At 35.7% G+C, this 19,549-nt stretch overlaps 2 protein-coding genes across 2 annotated transcripts; both read left to right on the forward strand.

Annotated features, from left to right (window-relative positions):
• Nucleotides 1–351: 351 nt before the first annotated feature.
• Nucleotides 352–16,425, forward strand: LOC123761138 (cuticle protein 7-like). The gene is made up of 4 exons (XM_069339223.1): nt 352–363; nt 676–765; nt 902–1,042; nt 16,270–16,425. The coding sequence occupies exons 1-4, from the start codon at nt 352–354 to the stop codon at nt 16,423–16,425; spliced, it is 399 nt and encodes a 132-aa protein (XP_069195324.1).
• Nucleotides 16,426–17,622: 1,197 nt separating this feature from the next.
• Nucleotides 17,623–19,078, forward strand: LOC138373095 (adhesive plaque matrix protein-like). Its single transcript, XM_069339120.1, has 3 exons — nt 17,623–17,720; nt 17,857–17,994; nt 18,229–19,078. Exons 1-3 carry the CDS (start codon nt 17,649–17,651, stop codon nt 19,021–19,023), a joined length of 1,005 nt encoding a protein of 334 aa, XP_069195221.1. The 5' UTR covers nt 17,623–17,648; the 3' UTR covers nt 19,024–19,078.
• Nucleotides 19,079–19,549: the final 471 nt, after the last annotated feature.

Raw genomic sequence — 19,549 nt, forward strand, 5'->3', positions numbered from 1 at the left:
CTACGAACACAGTTCGTATTATTTAACATTCTAACGATACATTAATCTTCCATTAAAATCAACAATTCAAAAATACATGTTCAGATGTCAAAATTATTTATTGTTGTGAGCATATTATTCCTAAAGGTATATTTACTTGGTGAATGTCTAAGCTTCAACTCGTTCCTGCGGTGTTCTATTAACAAGAACATAAGGAAGAATATGTGGGTGAGGAAGAAATAAGACAACAGGTGTTGGAGAGTGGGGGGGGGGGAGAAACAGGGAGGTCCAGGAGAGAGGATGGTGAGTATAAAGCCAGACGCGGACTGGACACCACCATCACTCACCATCCTGTAACGCAACACACTCAACATGGCTCTTAAGGTTGGTACTTTAAACTCATCAACACTAGTGCCAATTTAAGTTATATTGTTATACATTTTCTCTGTGATTAAAGTCTGGAAAAGTATTAAGAATTAACTGCACACAACTTACACATAAAATATGTATATTATTTCCCATACTGATTCACAATATACTTGAATTGTATTTTACATATATAACCTATCGTACACATTCTAAATCATTTAAAGATCCTTACATATTAAACGTTTTAAAAATATTTCCCAAAGCACTTCTTCCAATACAAGGTTTCTCTATTATAATAAGAGCATCAAAGACTCTGGTCTCCTGCAGGCGGCGCTGATGGTGGTGGTGTTGGGTGTAGCTCTCTCTGCCCCCTCCGACCCCTACCATGTTCAACCTGTCCATAGTTCTGTATACAAGGTAGACATTATTTGGCCTTTCGTTTTATAACTTTAAGCACTCGTTCGCGTACACAACTGAAAATAACTTTATTTCTATTTTGCACTATTTTGGCAAAGTTAAAACTAAGCATCATTAATGTGCTATATTACTGCAGCAGCCGGGGATGCCACACGACTTCACATACAATGTTAGGGACGACTACTCCGGCACTAACTTCGGCCACAGTGAGAACTCCGACGGCAACACCGTCCGTGGCTCTTACAGTGTCGACCTTCCCGACGGACGCAAGCAGACGGTATGTGCTTTTAACAGTTTGATTGGCTAAATCCACAAATAACTACAGTATTCACTAATACCATCAATTAAAATATAATATATATATATATATATATATATATATATATATATATATATATATATATATATATATATATATATATATATATATATATAACTGAAAACTCAAGTAGTAGGGTGTAAGACTCACAGACGATATTTTTTTTTTCCGGCCAGATATCGTCTTTGAGTCGTACGACTCACAGACGATATTTTTTTTTCCGGCCAGATATCGTCTGTGAGTCGTACGACTCAAAGACGATATTTTGTTTCTGGGAAATATCGTGTCTGTGAGCCAGGGTTTTGAGGTTCCAATATCTCGCGTGTGAGCCAGGGTTTTCAGGTAAATTTTGTGTCACAGATTTTAGAAGTATGGAATTCTTATGAGAAAATAATTTCCGAGACTTAGAAGTTTGTTAAGGCCTTATGGGACAAATTCAAGTAACGTATGTAGCTCTTTAGGGCTTCCAGGAGAACTCTACGGACATATTTTACATGTTTTCAACTTACAAAATCGTCTATGTAAGCCTTAGTTATTCATATAAATTTAGAAAATCACCTGTGTAAGTCATGGTTTTCAAGTCTCGTACATCACACCCCCCTCCCTCCCCCTTACCTCGCAATCTGTCGCGTCACCTTTATTTACTTTGCGCCCAGCCAGCCAGCCAGTCGGCTCTTAATCTTATCTTATCTTATCCGTAATATCTGGACCGTCCCTCCTCTCTCTCTCTCTCTCTCCTTTCATTCAGTTCAACTATTTTCCAACATCGTATGTTTGCTCCTTTTCATTAAGCAAGTCAGTATGTTTGCTCCTTTTCATTAAGCAAGTCAGTTTTACACAAATAAATCATGTTAGTAAGCAAGTTCTAGCTCACGTTCCCCACCTTAGTCCCCTGTCGTATAATGAATACTATCATTCCAATCCCTCTAAAATTTAAAAATAATCATATTTCAAATGTAGTTCAATACAGTAATTTAGTTACCAAGCTCCAGCGCTTGTCCTCCGCCTTAGCTCTCTCTCGTATCTTCGTTAGTATCAGTCCAATTTCCCTGAAATTTCTACCCTCTGTATTTCAGACATAGTTTAGTAAATGCAAACAATTATCAAACTCTAGCTCTTGTCCCCAGCTTAGTTCATTTGTACAAAATCATTAGTAACAGTCCAAATTCCCTGAGATTTTTAGCCTCTGTATTTCAGACACCGTAAATAAGATCAAAACAGTTACCAAGCTCCAGCTCTTGTCCTCCGCCTTAGCTCTCTCTCGTATCTTCGTTAGTAACAGATCAATTCCCCTGAAATTTCTACCCTCTGTATTTCAGACACCGTAAATAAGATCAAAATAGTTATCGAGCTCCAGCTCTCGTCCCCGCCTTAATTCTCTTTCGTATCTTTGTAAATAACCCATCAATTTCCCTAAAATTAAAAGCAGACATACTTCAAAGTTAGTAAATAAGATCAAGTCAGTTACTGAGCTCCAGCTCTCGTCCCCCACCCTCTTCCACCCTCAAGTCTTTGTAAATAAACCATCAATTTCCCCGAAATTTTTACCCTCTGTATTTCAGACATAGTAAATATGATGAAAACAATTATAAAACTCTAGCTCTTGTCCTCTGTCCAAGCTCACTTTTGTAAATTCATTACTCTCAGTCCAAATCACCCAACTACATTTTCAGACATAGTAAATAAAAACCAGTTCAGTTATCAAGTTTCAACTCTTGTGCCCCAGCTTAGTTCATTTTGTACAAGTTCTTTATTTCCAACTATATCACATGAGATTTAAGATCACCTTATTTTCTAACGTAGTAAAATTAATCAGGGCATTAACCAAGCTCCATTCCCTCAGCCTTAGATCATCAGACATAAATATTTTCGATCAAGTCCGTCTCCAGCTTAACTCTTACCCTTTCCCTCCCTTACTTTCTCATCCCCAACGTATCAAAACCTTCAATAATCATACTGTATTTGCATATTTTCTCTATATTCAGCTGTGTTCTTCACATTTTGTCCATGTTCACTCCATGTTCTTCAAATGTTCACAGTCCCATTCAGTTCATATTTCACAAGTATCTCCATTTTTTATGTAATCTTTCTCTTAGTCTCATTATGTTCTCTACAAATTCTAGTCATATTTTCTATGTTTTCATATTCATCACATGTTCTCTTTACAACTTTTATACTCAATATTCATGCTAACTTCCATATTTTGTGTTCTTTGTCAATATTCATGTTCCTCTACAAGTTCATGTTCCTCACAAGATCACTTCGTTTTTCACCTTCACTTACATGTTTTCTACATTCTTTTGTCATATTCTCCATGTTCTTCACAAGTCCATTGTTCATTCTTTGTAATCCCTATTCTCCTTATCATGTTTTCATGTTCTCTGTAAGTTCATATTCCCAGCATGTTCACTGTATTCATCAACTTTTCTTACATATGTTCTTTGCCATGTTCCCCATATGTTCTCTAGGTTTTTCCCCTTACATGTTATCTAACGTTCCTTAACTAAAAAATCTTTCACCAATCAACTAAAAACATAGTCACTTTCGTCATTTCTCAACTAAACTTATTATCCAGTCAACTAAAAATAGTCAGAAATAGCCTCGTTCAACACTGTTCTTAACTAAAACAACCTTTCTCTTAGCTAAAAATTGTCAAAGGAAACTTTTTTCAGCACTTTCTTAACAGGCGCTATGTTTCATCAAGAAAAAAATTGTCAAAGGAAACTTTCCAAAACTGTTCATAACTAAACTTATTCCCTAGTCATCAGAAAATAACCGTGTTCTTCATGTTTCATTGTCATTTCATAACTAAAATTATCTGCCAATCATCAGAAAAAGTCATGTTCATCACGTTTTGGCTTTTGCTCAACTAAAAGTATTCATCGGTCAACTGAAAATAGTTACTTCATCATGTTTCCTTGTCATTTCTTAACTGAAATATCACTTCTCTCATCTGAAAATAGTCAGGATTATCCTCATTCAACATCGTTCTTAACTAAAACAGCCTTTCGCTTAGCTAAAAATTGTCAAAGGAATCTTTTCAACGCTGTTCATAACTAACTTTATCCATAGTCAAGTAAGAAAATATAGTCAAAGATATCTATCATCGTCATTCTTAACTGACATTATACTTTGCGGAGCACTAAAATAGTCACTGTCGTCATATTTTGTCTTTTTCCTCAACTAAAAGAGTCAAATGTAACTTTTTCAACACTTTCGTAACTAAAATTATATGTCGCTAAGTAAGAAAAATAGTCAAATGTAACTTTTTCAGCACTTTCGTAAAAATTATATGTCGTTAAGTAAGAAAAATAATCAAAGGTGCTCTCCGTAACACCAAAGTTACTCTTCGAGATAACAAAAAGACGCTCTCAAACACTCAAAAATTTACTCGCATCCTCAAAGTTATTCTCAGAGTCATCAAAAAGTTAATCTCAGTTATCAAAATGCTATTCTGCAAGTAGCCTTTCATTCATCAGAGAACTTTCTAAGACATCTTCGTTCATTAAAGTTAATCTCAGAGGCATAAAAGTTATTCTCGGAGCTATCAAAAAGTTAATCTCTAAAACAACAAAAGTTAATCTCTGTCATCAAAGTTGATCTGCAAGATATCTTCGAGTCATCAAAGTTACTTTTCATACATCAAAGTTGTTTCAAAGACATCAAAGTTAATCTCAGAGTTATCCAAAGATATTCTCATGTCCACAAAAGTTATTCCAAGAGACGTCAAAGTTAATCTCAGACATCTTCGTTCATAAAAGTTATTCTCAGAGACATCTAAAGTTATTCCAAGAGACGTCAAAGTTAATCCAAGACATCATCTTTCATCAAAGATATTCTCTCTAAGCCATCAATGTTCTTCTCTAAGACATAAAAGTTATTCTCTATGTCATCAAAAAGTTATTCTCTGAGCTAACAAAATACTACTCTTGTTCTCAAAGACATTCTCCAATTCATCAATGTTGTTTCAAAGACATCAAAGTTAATCTCAGAGGTATCCAAAGACATTCTCAAAGTCATCTAAAGTTATTCTCTAAGACATCAAAGTTATTCTAAGAGTTATCAAAAGTTATTCTCAGTCATGTTATGTTATTCTCTAACTCACTTCCATTCATCAAAGACATTCTCTAAGCCCTCAAAGTTATTCCCAGAGTCATCAAAAAGTTATTCTTCGAAACATAAAATTTGCTCTGTAAGACATCTTCGTTCATCAAACTTATTCTCAGAGATATCTAAAGTTATTCTCAGAACAATCAAAAGTTATTCTAAGACAACAAAGTCTTTCTCAGAGTCATCAAAGTTATTCTCAGAGTCACCTTTGTTATTCAAAGAAGCCTTCCGAGACATCCTCGTTCAACAAAAACTGTCCTCAGAGCCATCAAAAAGTTAAATACAGTCGTCAAAGTTATTCTCTAAGTATCTTTTCGTTCATCAGAGAAGCTTTCTAAGACATCTTTGTTCATCCAAGTTGTTCTCTAAGACATCAATCTTGTTCTCTAAGACATCAAAGATGTTCTCTAAATCATAAAAGTTAATCTCTAAGTTACCTTCGTTCGTCAGAGAAACTTTCCAAAACATCTTTGTTCATCAAAGTTGTTCTCTAAGACATCAATCTTGTTCTCTAAGACATCAAAGATGTTCTCTAAATCATAAAAGTTAATCTCTAAGTTACCTTCGTTCGTCAGAGAAACTTTCCAAAACATCTTTGTTCATCAAACTTGTTTTCAAAGTCATCAAAAGTTAATCTAAGACATCTTTTTTCATCAAAGTTATTTTCAGAGACATCTAAAGTTAATTTCTATGTTATAAAAGTTATTCTCAGAGACATCTAAAGTTAATCTTGGTCATCAAAGTTGTTCTCCAAGACATCAAAGATGTTCTCAAAATCATAAAAGTTATTCCCAGAGCTATCAAAGTTATTCTCAAAGTCATCAAAGTTATTCAAAGAGCTAACAAAGTTATTCTCTAAGTAACCTTTCGTTCATCAGAGAAGCTTTCTAAGACATCTTCGTTCATCAATGTTGATCTCTAAGTCACCTTGGTTCATCAAAGAAACTCTCCTTCTTCCATCAAGTTATACTTTAAGACAACATTGTTGTTCTCTAAGACATCTTCAGGCATAAAATTTCTCTCCAAATGTAACTAGTTCAGCTTTTCATATCAAACTTACACTTCTGTTAAATATATTTTCTTAGACATTTTACATTTTAAACTGTTCTCTGAACTACACTGTTCAAACCTACGTAACCTATCCTCTCCACCCAATGTTACTTAGTTAACGTAACGTTCCTAAACCTAACTTTACCTATCCTAACATAACTTACCTTACCTTACCTATCTTACCTAACTTTACCTATCCTAACATAACTTACCTTACTTTACCTATCTTACCTAACTTTACCTATCTTACCTAACTTAACCTGCATAACCTAACTTTACCTATCCTAACCTAACTTACCTTACCTTACCTATCTTACCTAACTTTACCTATCTTACCTAACTTAACCTGCTTAACCTAACTTTACCTATCTTACCTAACTTAACCTGCATAACCTAACTTTACCTATCCTAACCTAACTTACCTTACCTTACCTATCTTACCTAACTTTACCTATCTTACCTAACTTAACTTTCATAACCTAACTTTACCTATCCTAACATAACTTACCTTACCTTCCCTATCTTACCTAACTTTACCTATCCTAACATAACTTACCTTACCTTCCCTATCTTACCTAACTTTACCTATCCTAACATAACTTACCTTACCTATCATACCTAACTTAACCTAACTTTACCTATCCTAACTTACCTTACCTAACTTATTCTGCTTAACCTAACTTATTTAACTTATCTTACCTATCCTAACGTAACCTAACTTGCTTTACCTAACTTAATCTTACATTCCCAAACTGATGTATCCTAACTTATCTAGTCAAACCAGACATGATCTAACTTACATAAGTATTCCTTCTTGTCTTTTGTGTTTCATCAATCATTGTCTCATATTCATTTACTCATTTCATTAGTTAATTTCTCAAATGGTCACTTATGCATTTCAAGTGCTATTTGTTAGAGATTGGATATTTAAGCATTTCAAAGAATTTTTGTTATATATGAGCATTTACTCATTTCAAGGGATAATTTCTCAAATGGACGTTTTTGCATTTCAAGTGTTATTTGTTTAAGATTGGGTATTTAACCATTTCAAAGGTTTTTCTTATATATGGGAACTTACTCGTTTCAAGGGTCAATTTCTCAAATGGTCATTTTTGCAGATCAAGGGTTATTTGTTAAAGTTCATCAAGTTGCTCATAAGTTGTATTTATTATGTTTGTTATCATTTATTCTTATTCCCCAACCCCTTAACCTAACCTCTTGTAATCTTAGTGTATTTGGTAGGTTCTATCATATGTTCTTATTCCCCAACCCCTTAACCTAACCTCTTGTAATCTTAGTGTATTTGGTAGGTTCTATCATATGTTCTTATTCCCCAACCCTTTAACCTAACCTTTCAGATGTAGTTTATTGTGTTTTTTGACGTATTTGTTGAATATATTATCCTTTTCATAACCTTTCAGATGTAGCTTTGTTTCTCCTTTGTATATTTTTACCCAAACCCACCATCCCACTTAACCTTCTTTCCTTCTTTTACTTTGATTCTCCTACTCCTTCTAACCCTCCTTTTCTATCTCTCTCCCTTATTCTCTCTCTTCCTCCCCCTCTCTCTCCCTCATTTGCTCAAATGCTCTCTTGTTTCTCAAATTCAAGTCTTATTGCTCCCATTCTCACACCCTCACTCTCTTTCACTTAGTTTTTCTTTTTCTCAATTCAAGTCTTAGTTCTCCCATGCCCACACTCTCTCTCTCATTCTCTCTTCTTTGGTCCCATTCTCTTCCGCCCCCTCTCTCTTACTCCTTGCTCTTCTTTCATGCTCTCACTCACTTGAGCTCTTGTTTCTCAATTTCAAGTCTTAGTAGATCTGATTCTTTACTATTGTAATTCTATTATTACTAAGATAAAGAACGAACTTATATGTGAAAAACAAAGTAAAAGAAGGAAAGAAGGTTAAGTGGGATGGTGGGTTTGGGTAAAAATATACAAAGGAGAAACAAAGCTACATCTGAAAGGTTATGAAAAGGATAATATATTCAACAAATACGTCAAAAAACACAATAAACTACATCTGAAAGGTTAGGTTAAAGGGTTGGGGAATAAGAACATATGATAGAACCTACCAAATACACTAAGATTACAAGAGGTTAGGTTAAGGGGTTGGGGAATAAGAACATATGATAGAACCTACCAAATACACTAAGATTACAAGAGGTTAGGTTAAGGGGTTGGGGAATAAGAATAAATGATAACAAACATAATAAATACAACTTATGAGCAACTTGATGAACTTTAACAAATAACCCTTGATCTGCAAAAATGACCATTTGAGAAATTGACCCTTGAAACGAGTAAGTTCCCATATATAAGAAAAACCTTTGAAATGGTTAAATACCCAATCTTAAACAAATAACACTTGAAATGCAAAAACGTCCATTTGAGAAATTATCCCTTGAAATGAGTAAATGCTCATATATAACAAAAATTCTTTGAAATGCTTAAATATCCAATCTCTAACAAATAGCACTTGAAATGCATAAGTGACCATTTGAGAAATTAACTAATGAAATGAGTAAATGAATATGAGACAATGATTGATGAAACACAAAAGACAAGAAGGAATACTTATGTAAGTTAGATCATGTCTGGTTTGACTAGATAAGTTAGGATACATCAGTTTGGGAATGTAAGATTAAGTTAGGTAAAGCAAGTTAGGTTACGTTAGGATAGGTAAGATAAGTTAAATAAGTTAGGTTAAGCAGAATAAGTTAGGTAAGGTAAGTTAGGATAGGTAAAGTTAGGTTAAGTTAGGTATGATAGGTAAGGTAAGTTATGTTAGGATAGGTAAAGTTAGGTAAGATAGGGAAGGTAAGGTAAGTTATGTTAGGATAGGTAAAGTTAGGTAAGATAGGGAAGGTAAGGTAAGTTATGTTAGGATAGGTAAAGTTAGGTTATGAAAGTTAAGTTAGGTAAGATAGGTAAAGTTAGGTAAGATAGGTAAGGTAAGGTAAGTTAGGTTAGGATAGGTAAAGTTAGGTTATGCAGGTTAAGTTAGGTAAGATAGGTAAAGTTAGGTTAAGCAGGTTAAGTTAGGTAAGATAGGTAAAGTTAGGTAAGATAGGTAAGGTAAGGTAAGTTAGGTTAGGATAGGTAAAGTTAGGTTATGCAGGTTAAGTTAGGTAAGATAGGTAAAGTTAGGTAAGATAGGTAAAGTAAGGTAAGTTATGTTAGGATAGGTAAAGTTAGGTAAGATAGGTAAGGTAAGGTAAGTTATGTTAGGATAGGTAAAGTTAGGTTTAGGAACGTTACGTTAACTAAGTAACATTGGGTGGAGAGGATAGGTTACGTAGGTTTGAACAGTGTAGTTCAGAGAACAGTTTAAAATGTAAAATGTCTAAGAAAATATATTTAACAGAAGTGTAAGTTTGATATGAAAAGCTGAACTAGTTACATTTGGAGAGAAATTTTATGCCTGAAGATGTCTTAGAGAACAACAATGTTGTCTTAAAGTATAACTTGATGGAAGAAGGAGAGTTTCTTTGATGAACCAAGGTGACTTAGAGATCAACATTGATGAACGAAGATGTCTTAGAAAGCTTCTCTGATGAACGAAAGGTTACTTAGAGAATAACTTTGTTAGCTCTTTGAATAACTTTGATGACTTTGAGAATAACTTTGATAGCTCTGGGAATAACTTTTATGATTTTGAGAACATCTTTGATGTCTTGGAGAACAACTTTGATGACCAAGATTAACTTTAGATGTCTCTGAGAATAACTTTTATAACATAGAAATTAACTTTAGATGTCTCTGAAAATAACTTTGATGAAAAAAGATGTCTTAGATTAACTTTTGATGACTTTGAAAACAAGTTTGATGAACAAAGATGTTTTGGAAAGTTTCTCTGACGAACGAAGGTAACTTAGAGATTAACTTTTATGATTTAGAGAACATCTTTGATGTCTTAGAGAACAAGATTGATGTCTTAGAGAACAACTTGGATGAACAAAGATGTTTTGGAAAGTTTCTCTGACGAACGAAGGTAACTTAGAGATTAACTTTTATGATTTAGAGAACATCTTTGATGTCTTAGAGAACAAGATTGATGTCTTAGAGAACAACTTGGATGAACAAAGATGTCTTAGAAAGCTTCTCTGATGAACGAAAAGATACTTAGAGAATAACTTTGACGACTGTATTTAACTTTTTGATGGCTCTGAGGACAGTTTTTGTTGAACGAGGATGTCTCGGAAGGCTTCTTTGAATAACAAAGGTGACTCTGAGAATAACTTTGATGACTCTGAGAAAGACTTTGTTGTCTTAGAATAACTTTTGATTGTTCTGAGAATAACTTTAGATATCTCTGAGAATAAGTTTGATGAACGAAGATGTCTTACAGAGCAAATTTTATGTTTCGAAGAATAACTTTTTGGTGACTCTGGGAATAACTTTGAGGGCTTAGAGAATGTCTTTGATGAATGGAAGTGAGTTAGAGAATAACATAACATGACTGAGAATAACTTTTGATAACTCTTAGAATAACTTTGATGTCTTAGAGAATAACTTTAGATGACTTTGAGAATGTCTTTGGATACCTCTGAGATTAACTTTGATGTCTTTGAAACAACATTGATGAATTGGAGAATGTCTTTGAGAACAAGAGTAGTATTTTGTTAGCTCAGAGAATAACTTTTTGATGACATAGAGAATAACTTTTATGTCTTAGAGAAGAACATTGATGGCTTAGAGAGAATATCTTTGATGAAAGATGATGTCTTGGATTAACTTTGACGTCTCTTGGAATAACTTTAGATGTCTCTGAGAATAACTTTTATGAACGAAGATGTCTGAGATTAACTTTGACGTCTCTTGGAATAACTTTTGTGGACATGAGAATATCTTTGGATAACTCTGAGATTAACTTTGATGTCTTTGAAACAACTTTGATGTATGAAAAGTAACTTTGATGACTCGAAGATATCTTGCAGATCAACTTTGATGACAGAGATTAACTTTTGTTGTTTTAGAGATTAACTTTTTGATAGCTCCGAGAATAACTTTTATGCCTCTGAGATTAACTTTAATGAACGAAGATGTCTTAGAAAGTTCTCTGATGAATGAAAGGCTACTTGCAGAATAGCATTTTGATAACTGAGATTAACTTTTTTGATGACTCTGAGAATAACTTTGAGGATGCGAGTAAATTTTTGAGTGTTTGAGAGCGTCTTTTTGTTATCTCGAAGAGTAACTTTGGTGTTACGGAGAGCACCTTTGATTATTTTTCTTACTTAACGACATATAATTTTTACGAAAGTGCTGAAAAAGTTACATTTGACTATTTTTCTTACTTAGCGACATATAATTTTAGTTACGAAAGTGTTGAAAAAGTTACATTTGACTCTTTTAGTTGAGGAAAAAGACAAAATATGACGACAGTGACTATTTTAGTGCTCCGCAAAGTATAATGTCAGTTAAGAATGACGATGATAGATATCTTTGACTATATTTTCTTACTTGACTATGGATAAAGTTAGTTATGAACAGCGTTGAAAAGATTCCTTTGACAATTTTTAGCTAAGCGAAAGGCTGTTTTAGTTAAGAACGATGTTGAATGAGGATAATCCTGACTATTTTCAGATGAGAGAAGTGATATTTCAGTTAAGAAATGACAAGGAAACATGATGAAGTAACTATTTTCAGTTGACCGATGAATACTTTTAGTTGAGCAAAAGCCAAAACGTGATGAACATGACTTTTTCTGATGATTGGCAGATAATTTTAGTTATGAAATGACAATGAAACATGAAGAACACGGTTATTTTCTGATGACTAGGGAATAAGTTTAGTTATGAACAGTTTTGGAAAGTTTCCTTTGACAATTTTTTTCTTGATGAAACATAGCGCCTGTTAAGAAAGTGCTGAAAAAAGTTTCCTTTGACAATTTTTAGCTAAGAGAAAGGTTGTTTTAGTTAAGAACAGTGTTGAACGAGGCTATTTCTGACTATTTTTAGTTGACTGGATAATAAGTTTAGTTGAGAAATGACGAAAGTGACTATGTTTTTAGTTGATTGGTGAAAGATTTTTTAGTTAAGGAACGTTAGATAACATGTAAGGGGAAAAACCTAGAGAACATATGGGGAACATGGCAAAGAACATATGTAAGAAAAGTTGATGAATACAGTGAACATGCTGGGAATATGAACTTACAGAGAACATGAAAACATGATAAGGAGAATAGGGATTACAAAGAATGAACAATGGACTTGTGAAGAACATGGAGAATATGACAAAAGAATGTAGAAAACATGTAAGTGAAGGTGAAAAACGAAGTGATCTTGTGAGGAACATGAACTTGTAGAGGAACATGAATATTGACAAAGAACACAAAATATGGAAGTTAGCATGAATATTGAGTATAAAAGTTGTAAAGAGAACATGTGATGAATATGAAAACATAGAAAATATGACTAGAATTTGTAGAGAACATAATGAGACTAAGAGAAAGATTACATAAAAAATGGAGATACTTGTGAAATATGAACTGAATGGGACTGTGAACATTTGAAGAACATGGAGTGAACATGGACAAAATGTGAAGAACACAGCTGAATATAGAGAAAATATGCAAATACAGTATGATTATTGAAGGTTTTGATACGTTGGGGATGAGAAAGTAAGGGAGGGAAAGGGTAAGAGTTAAGCTGGAGACGGACTTGATCGAAAATATTTATGTCTGATGATCTAAGGCTGAGGGAATGGAGCTTGGTTAATGCCCTGATTAATTTTACTACGTTAGAAAATAAGGTGATCTTAAATCTCATGTGATATAGTTGGAAATAAAGAACTTGTACAAAATGAACTAAGCTGGGGCACAAGAGTTGAAACTTGATAACTGAACTGGTTTTTATTTACTATGTCTGAAAATGTAGTTGGGTGATTTGGACTGAGAGTAATGAATTTACAAAAGTGAGCTTGGACAGAGGACAAGAGCTAGAGTTTTATAATTGTTTTCATCATATTTACTATGTCTGAAATACAGAGGGTAAAAATTTCGGGGAAATTGATGGTTTATTTACAAAGACTTGAGGGTGGAAGAGGGTGGGGGACGAGAGCTGGAGCTCAGTAACTGACTTGATCTTATTTACTAACTTTGAAGTATGTCTGCTTTTAATTTTAGGGAAATTGATGGGTTATTTACAAAGATACGAAAGAGAATTAAGGCGGGGACGAGAGCTGGAGCTCGATAACTATTTTGATCTTATTTACGGTGTCTGAAATACAGAGGGTAGAAATTTCAGGGGAATTGATCTGTTACTAACGAAGATACGAGAGAGAGCTAAGGCGGAGGACAAGAGCTGGAGCTTGGTAACTGTTTTGATCTTATTTACGGTGTCTGAAATACAGAGGCTAAAAATCTCAGGGAATTTGGACTGTTACTAATGATTTTGTACAAATGAACTAAGCTGGGGACAAGAGCTAGAGTTTGATAATTGTTTGCATTTACTAAACTATGTCTGAAATACAGAGGGTAGAAATTTCAGGGAAATTGGACTGATACTAACGAAGATACGAGAGAGAGCTAAGGCGGAGGACAAGCGCTGGAGCTTGGTAACTAAATTACTGTATTGAACTACATTTGAAATATGATTATTTTTAAATTTTAGAGGGATTGGAATGATAGTATTCATTATACGACAGGGGACTAAGGTGGGGAACGTGAGCTAGAACTTGCTTACTAACATGATTTATTTGTGTAAAACTGACTTGCTTAATGAAAAGGAGCAAACATACTGACTTGCTTAATGAAAAGGAGCAAACATACGATGTTGGAAAATAGTTGAACTGAATGAAAGGAGAGAGAGAGAGAGAGAGGAGGGACGGTCCAGATATTACGGATAAGATAAGATAAGATTAAGAGCCGACTGGCTGGCTGGCTGGGCGCAAAGTAAATAAAGGTGACGCGACAGATTGCGAGGTAAGGGGGGAGGGAGGGGGGTGTGATGTACGAGACTTGAAAACCATGACTTACACAGGTGATTTTCTAAATTTATATGAATAACTAAGGCTTACATAGACGATTTTGTAAGTTGAAAACATGTAAAATATGTCCGTAGAGTTCTCCTGGAAGCCCTAAAGAGCTACATACGTTACTTGAATTTGTCCCATAAGGCCTTAACAAACTTCTAAGTCTCGGAAATTATTTTCTCATAAGAATTCCATACTTCTAAAATCTGTGACACAAAATTTACCTGAAAACCCTGGCTCACACGCGAGATATTGGAACCTCAAAACCCTGGCTCACAGACACGATATTTCCCAGAAACAAAATATCGTCTTTGAGTCGTACGACTCACAGACGATATCTGGCCGGAAAAAAAAATATCGTCTGTGAGTCGTACGACTCAAAGACGATATCTGGCCGGAAAAAAAAAATATCGTCTGTGAGTCTTACACCCTACTACTAACTCACACCCCAGAAGTGACTCGAACCCATACTCCCAGAAGCAACGCAACTGGTATGTACAAGACGCCTTAATCCACTTGACCATCACGACCGGACAAAATGAGGTGATAGCCGAGGCTATTTGAACCACCCCACCGCCGGCACTCGGATAGTTATCTTGGGCATAGCATTTTACCAAATCACCTCATTCTTTGGGGCACACGTGAGGAACACAAAATATTTTGTGTTCCTCACGTGTGCCCCAAAGAATGAGGTGATTTGGTAAAATGCTATGCCCAAGATAACTATCCGAGTGCCGGCGGTGGGGTGGTTCAAATAGCCTCGGCTATCACCTCATTTTGTCCGGTCGTGATGGTCAAGTGGATTAAGGCGTCTTGTACATACCAGTTGCGTTGCTTCTGGGAGTATGGGTTCGAGTCACTTCTGGGGTGTGAGTTTTCAGTTGCATATGTCCTGGGGACCATTCAGGCTTGTTCGCATATATATATATATATATATATATATATATATATATATATATATATATATATATATATATATATATATTGGCATTTATAATAGTTTCTAATTTGCAAGTGAGTTTAAGATACGAATATTGATAATACACAACCTTGAAGATAGGTTCTTATCAAAAGTTTTATATCAATAAATAGAACTAAAATTTGATTAATTTATCCTTTAATCGTGTCTTAAAAACTGCATGTTAACTTAGTTAAATATTGGTGATATTTATTGGAAATAAAAAAGTCAAACTAATGGTTATTCGATTTATATTTTGAGAAACGATGATTCCACAAGCACTAAGTACTTCTTATTACTTTTTATATGTATTAAATAATCTTAATCTTTTTATTCCGAACAATTAGTCATTTATGTCAGTCTTTCCTGTGGATTCCTTTACTCCTAGAATCCACTCAGTTTAACATCTAAACTATTGGGACCGACTAAAGAGCCTACATCTGTATTCTCTTGAGCGCAGGCTGCAGAAATACTTATTAAATTGCACATGGAAAATAGTAAATCGGCTGGTCCCAAACCTGCACACAAATATAACATCACATGAGACCAGAAGACATGGCAGGATGTGCAGAATACCCCCATCGAAAAGCAGAGGTGCAACAGGTACTCTGAGACAGATCTCTATCAACATCAGAGTTCCGAGACTGTTCAACACGCTTCCACTACACATAAGGGGCATAACCGACCTTACAGTGTTCATGAGAGAACTTGACGAACACCTTCAAATGATACCTGATCAATCAGACTGACTCATACGTCAGGCTGCGAGCAGCCGTGTCCAACAGCCTGGTTGACCAGTCCAGCAACCAGGAGGCCTGGTCGACGACCAGGCCGCAGAGTCGCTAAGCCCCGAAATCACCTCAAGGTGACCTCAAGGTAACCTTTCTAATTTTACGGATTTATTGATAAAACTATAATCGGAGGTGTTTAAGTACTAAACCTCAATTGATGTTTGTTGTATAATTCGGGGATCCACACTTCGGCAACAGACATTCGTTACAGCTCGAGTTAAAATTCATAAATCTCTGGTAATTCATTAAAAAATATTCTCATACTCTTGTAATAAAATTTGTACTTCTATTGGCAGGTTAATTACGAGGCCGACCACAACAAGGGCTTTACAGCTGATGTACAGTACTCTGGAGAGGCTCACCATCCCCACCATTACAGACATCCTGTCACCTACAAGTCACAACCTTCGTACCAACACACGCCCTCATACACAACCCCATACCACCCATAAAAACATCTTACCCATTTAAACCTTCAGGATTGTTGTTGCTCATTTGTTAAAAGATTTTACTCACTTGTGGTTTAATGTGAATAAACTCAAGCAAGTTTAAAATTCGTTTGATCATACCTTAATAAATTTGCTAAATTATCAATAATCGGAATCGTATTAGGTGAACGTGTCGTTTAACACAATAGGACACTATAAAAAGTATATATCTCGTCTACTGTTTATACTTTATAGTGAAAAATCCCAAACGTTATTGAAATTCAGATTATTTATAGAAACAGTGTGGCGGTAAAGATTTTAAGGTAAGAGTAAATATAAGGCAAACACGAGCAAATTATATTAATATTGGAGATAATGATCGTCTCACTATAATCTTGAGGTTATCTTGAGATGATTTCGGGGCTTTATTGTCCACTGTACCTCCACCCCCAGGAAGCAGAACGTGACAGCTGACTAACACCCAGGTACATATTTTACTGCTAGGTAACAGGGGCATAGGGTGAAAGAAACTCTGGCCATTGTTTCTCGCCAGCGCCCGGGATCGAACCCGGGACCACAGGATCACAAGTGCAGCGTGCTATCCGCTTGGCCGACCGGCTTCCCAATGGTATTGTTGTGCTCAGGAGCTTCCAAAGTTAAATTTGCGTAAGTGAACAAGCAACAAAACTTCAAACTATATGTAATAAATTTTAAAACGTTTAGATTTAATATGGTTATTATTCACCTAATTGTTAAATTGAAAACAAATAGTAAGTTCTCGTTGGTCAATTGTCAATTTTCGTGGATACACGAATTATTATCGAGATAAAATAATACGAGACATTCTTACACTATACAAGCACAGAACTGCAGAAAAATTCAGCAAAGTCAAGTATTTACAGTTTCGGAGTTGCCTAACGACAATAATTATTTATCCATAACTTGGCTCCCTGTAATCCCCCCTTCCAAAGTGCTGACGCTCCACTTATCTCCGTCAAGGTCAACCTTCATCACTATATAAAGCTCAACCATCATCCTCTCCACATCACTCGCTCCTCAGCTTTGGTAACTTGTAGACGACATGATCGCTAAGGTAACGTGTTTTAAAGATGTATTTTTTTCTTTTAACCACAATAAACTGCGAAAACGTTCCTAATTGTTGTATCTCTACATAATTTGGGGTTACGAGGGTAAGTAATGACGAGCGTTGTCCTCCTCAGACCAGTGTGTTGCTGGTGGTGGTGGTGATGGTGGGGGAGGCTCTCGCCGACAATTATGATCGCTATGCTCCACCAGGACATTACCCACGCTACGAACAGGTACCTCAAAACTCTCAGGATTATCACAGCACAAACTAGACTAAAACAAATTTCAAATTTATAACACGAAAATATTACATGATGTAATTCCCATAGATTTACAAATTTAACACTGGTATACCATAATACACTTCAGGAAGGCATGCCATACAGCTTCCAGTACAGCGTCAAGGACGACTACTCCGGCAATGACTTTGGTCAAAACGAACAGTCTGATGGAGACACTGTCTCAGGCTCCTACACCGTCCAGCTCCCAGACAGCCGCAAACAGACGGTAAGATGATTATTAACTTAATATGGACCCGATGCTCAAAGTTAAAAACGAATGCAAACTTCATAACCCAAAGCACTGTAATTATGTTTTAAGTTGTGATAATATTCAATAAATTCAAATTCAATATTTGCTTAAAGAATAATGATTAATGAATAAAATAGTAAATATCTCAAAAATTTACTTCTGATTTTATTATTATTAAACTAATTCTAAACCTTGCTAAATATCCACTAGGTGAATTACGTTGCCAAGGACGACTACGGGTATCAGGCCGAGGTCAGGTATGAGGGCGAGCCCCAGTACCCCCACGAGTACGGTCCCCCCATCACCTTCAAGCCCCAGTACCAGCCTTCATACTATCCCCAGCCCTCATACCAGCATCAGTCTTCATACAAGCCCCAACCCTCATATTCATCCCAGCCCTCATACCCATCCCAGTCTTCATACAAACCCCAACCCTTATACAAGACCCAGTCGCTATACCCAACCCAGCCCTCATACCCAACGAAGCCTTCATACCAACCCCAGCCCTCATACCCAACGAAGCCTTCATACCAATCCCAGCCCTCATACCCAACAAAGCCTTCATACCAACCCCAGCCCTCATACCCAACAAAGCCTTCATACCCAACGAAGCCTTCATACCAACCCCAGCCCTCATACCCAACAAAGCCTTCATACCAACCCCAGCCCTCATACCCAACAAAGCCTTCATACCAACCCCAGCCCTCATACCCAACAAAGCCTTCATACCAACCCCAGCCCTCATACCCAACAAAGCCTTCATACCAATCCCAGCCCTCATACCCAACAAAGCCTTCATACCAACCCCAGCCCTCATACCCAACAAAGCCTTCATACCCAACGAAGCCTTCATACCAACCCCAGCCCTCATACCCAACAAAGCCTTCATACCAACCCCAGCCCTCATACCCAACAAAGCCTTCATACCAACCCCAGCCCTCATACGCAACAAAGCCTTCATACCAACCCCAGCTCTCATATGAATCTGAGGAATTGTACACATGAAAAGTGCATCGAAGACAGCATATATGAAACTGCTGGAACTTAACATAGACGACTTTCAACCTAGTTCTTCGTGTAAGTTGTTCGAATAAAGTGTTTTAGTAATGACGTCCTTCCATATCCAGAACTCTCTAACTCCCTCGTTATTAACAATGTTCACGTAAGTTCCTTATTCTAGTTTGTTAAAGCCCAGCTCAAGCAGAACACTATGGATTAACTATGTGGAATAGTTATTATTTGAGAAGGGTTGTCTCAAGTTTACCTTCATTAGGAAAAGTAAATACCGAAAGACGTTAAATTGGTTAAGTACATAATCAGTTAACTTTATAATTTACATCATACACAAATCTCGTCGTCGGATTTTCATCTAGAGTTACTGTTTATCTTAGGATCAAACATCGACAAATTAGCAAATTACCAATGAATGAAATGTTTTTCGTAGTATTCCCGGTTCTCAATTTAAATACAGAAATTCTTACATTCACTGAATTTAGAAGTAAAAATTTAATGTGGAAATTGTGGTCATACA

Source organism: Procambarus clarkii, chromosome 41, assembly GCF_040958095.1.
Source record: "Procambarus clarkii isolate CNS0578487 chromosome 41, FALCON_Pclarkii_2.0, whole genome shotgun sequence".
NCBI classification, from domain to species: domain Eukaryota; kingdom Metazoa; phylum Arthropoda; class Malacostraca; order Decapoda; family Cambaridae; genus Procambarus; species Procambarus clarkii.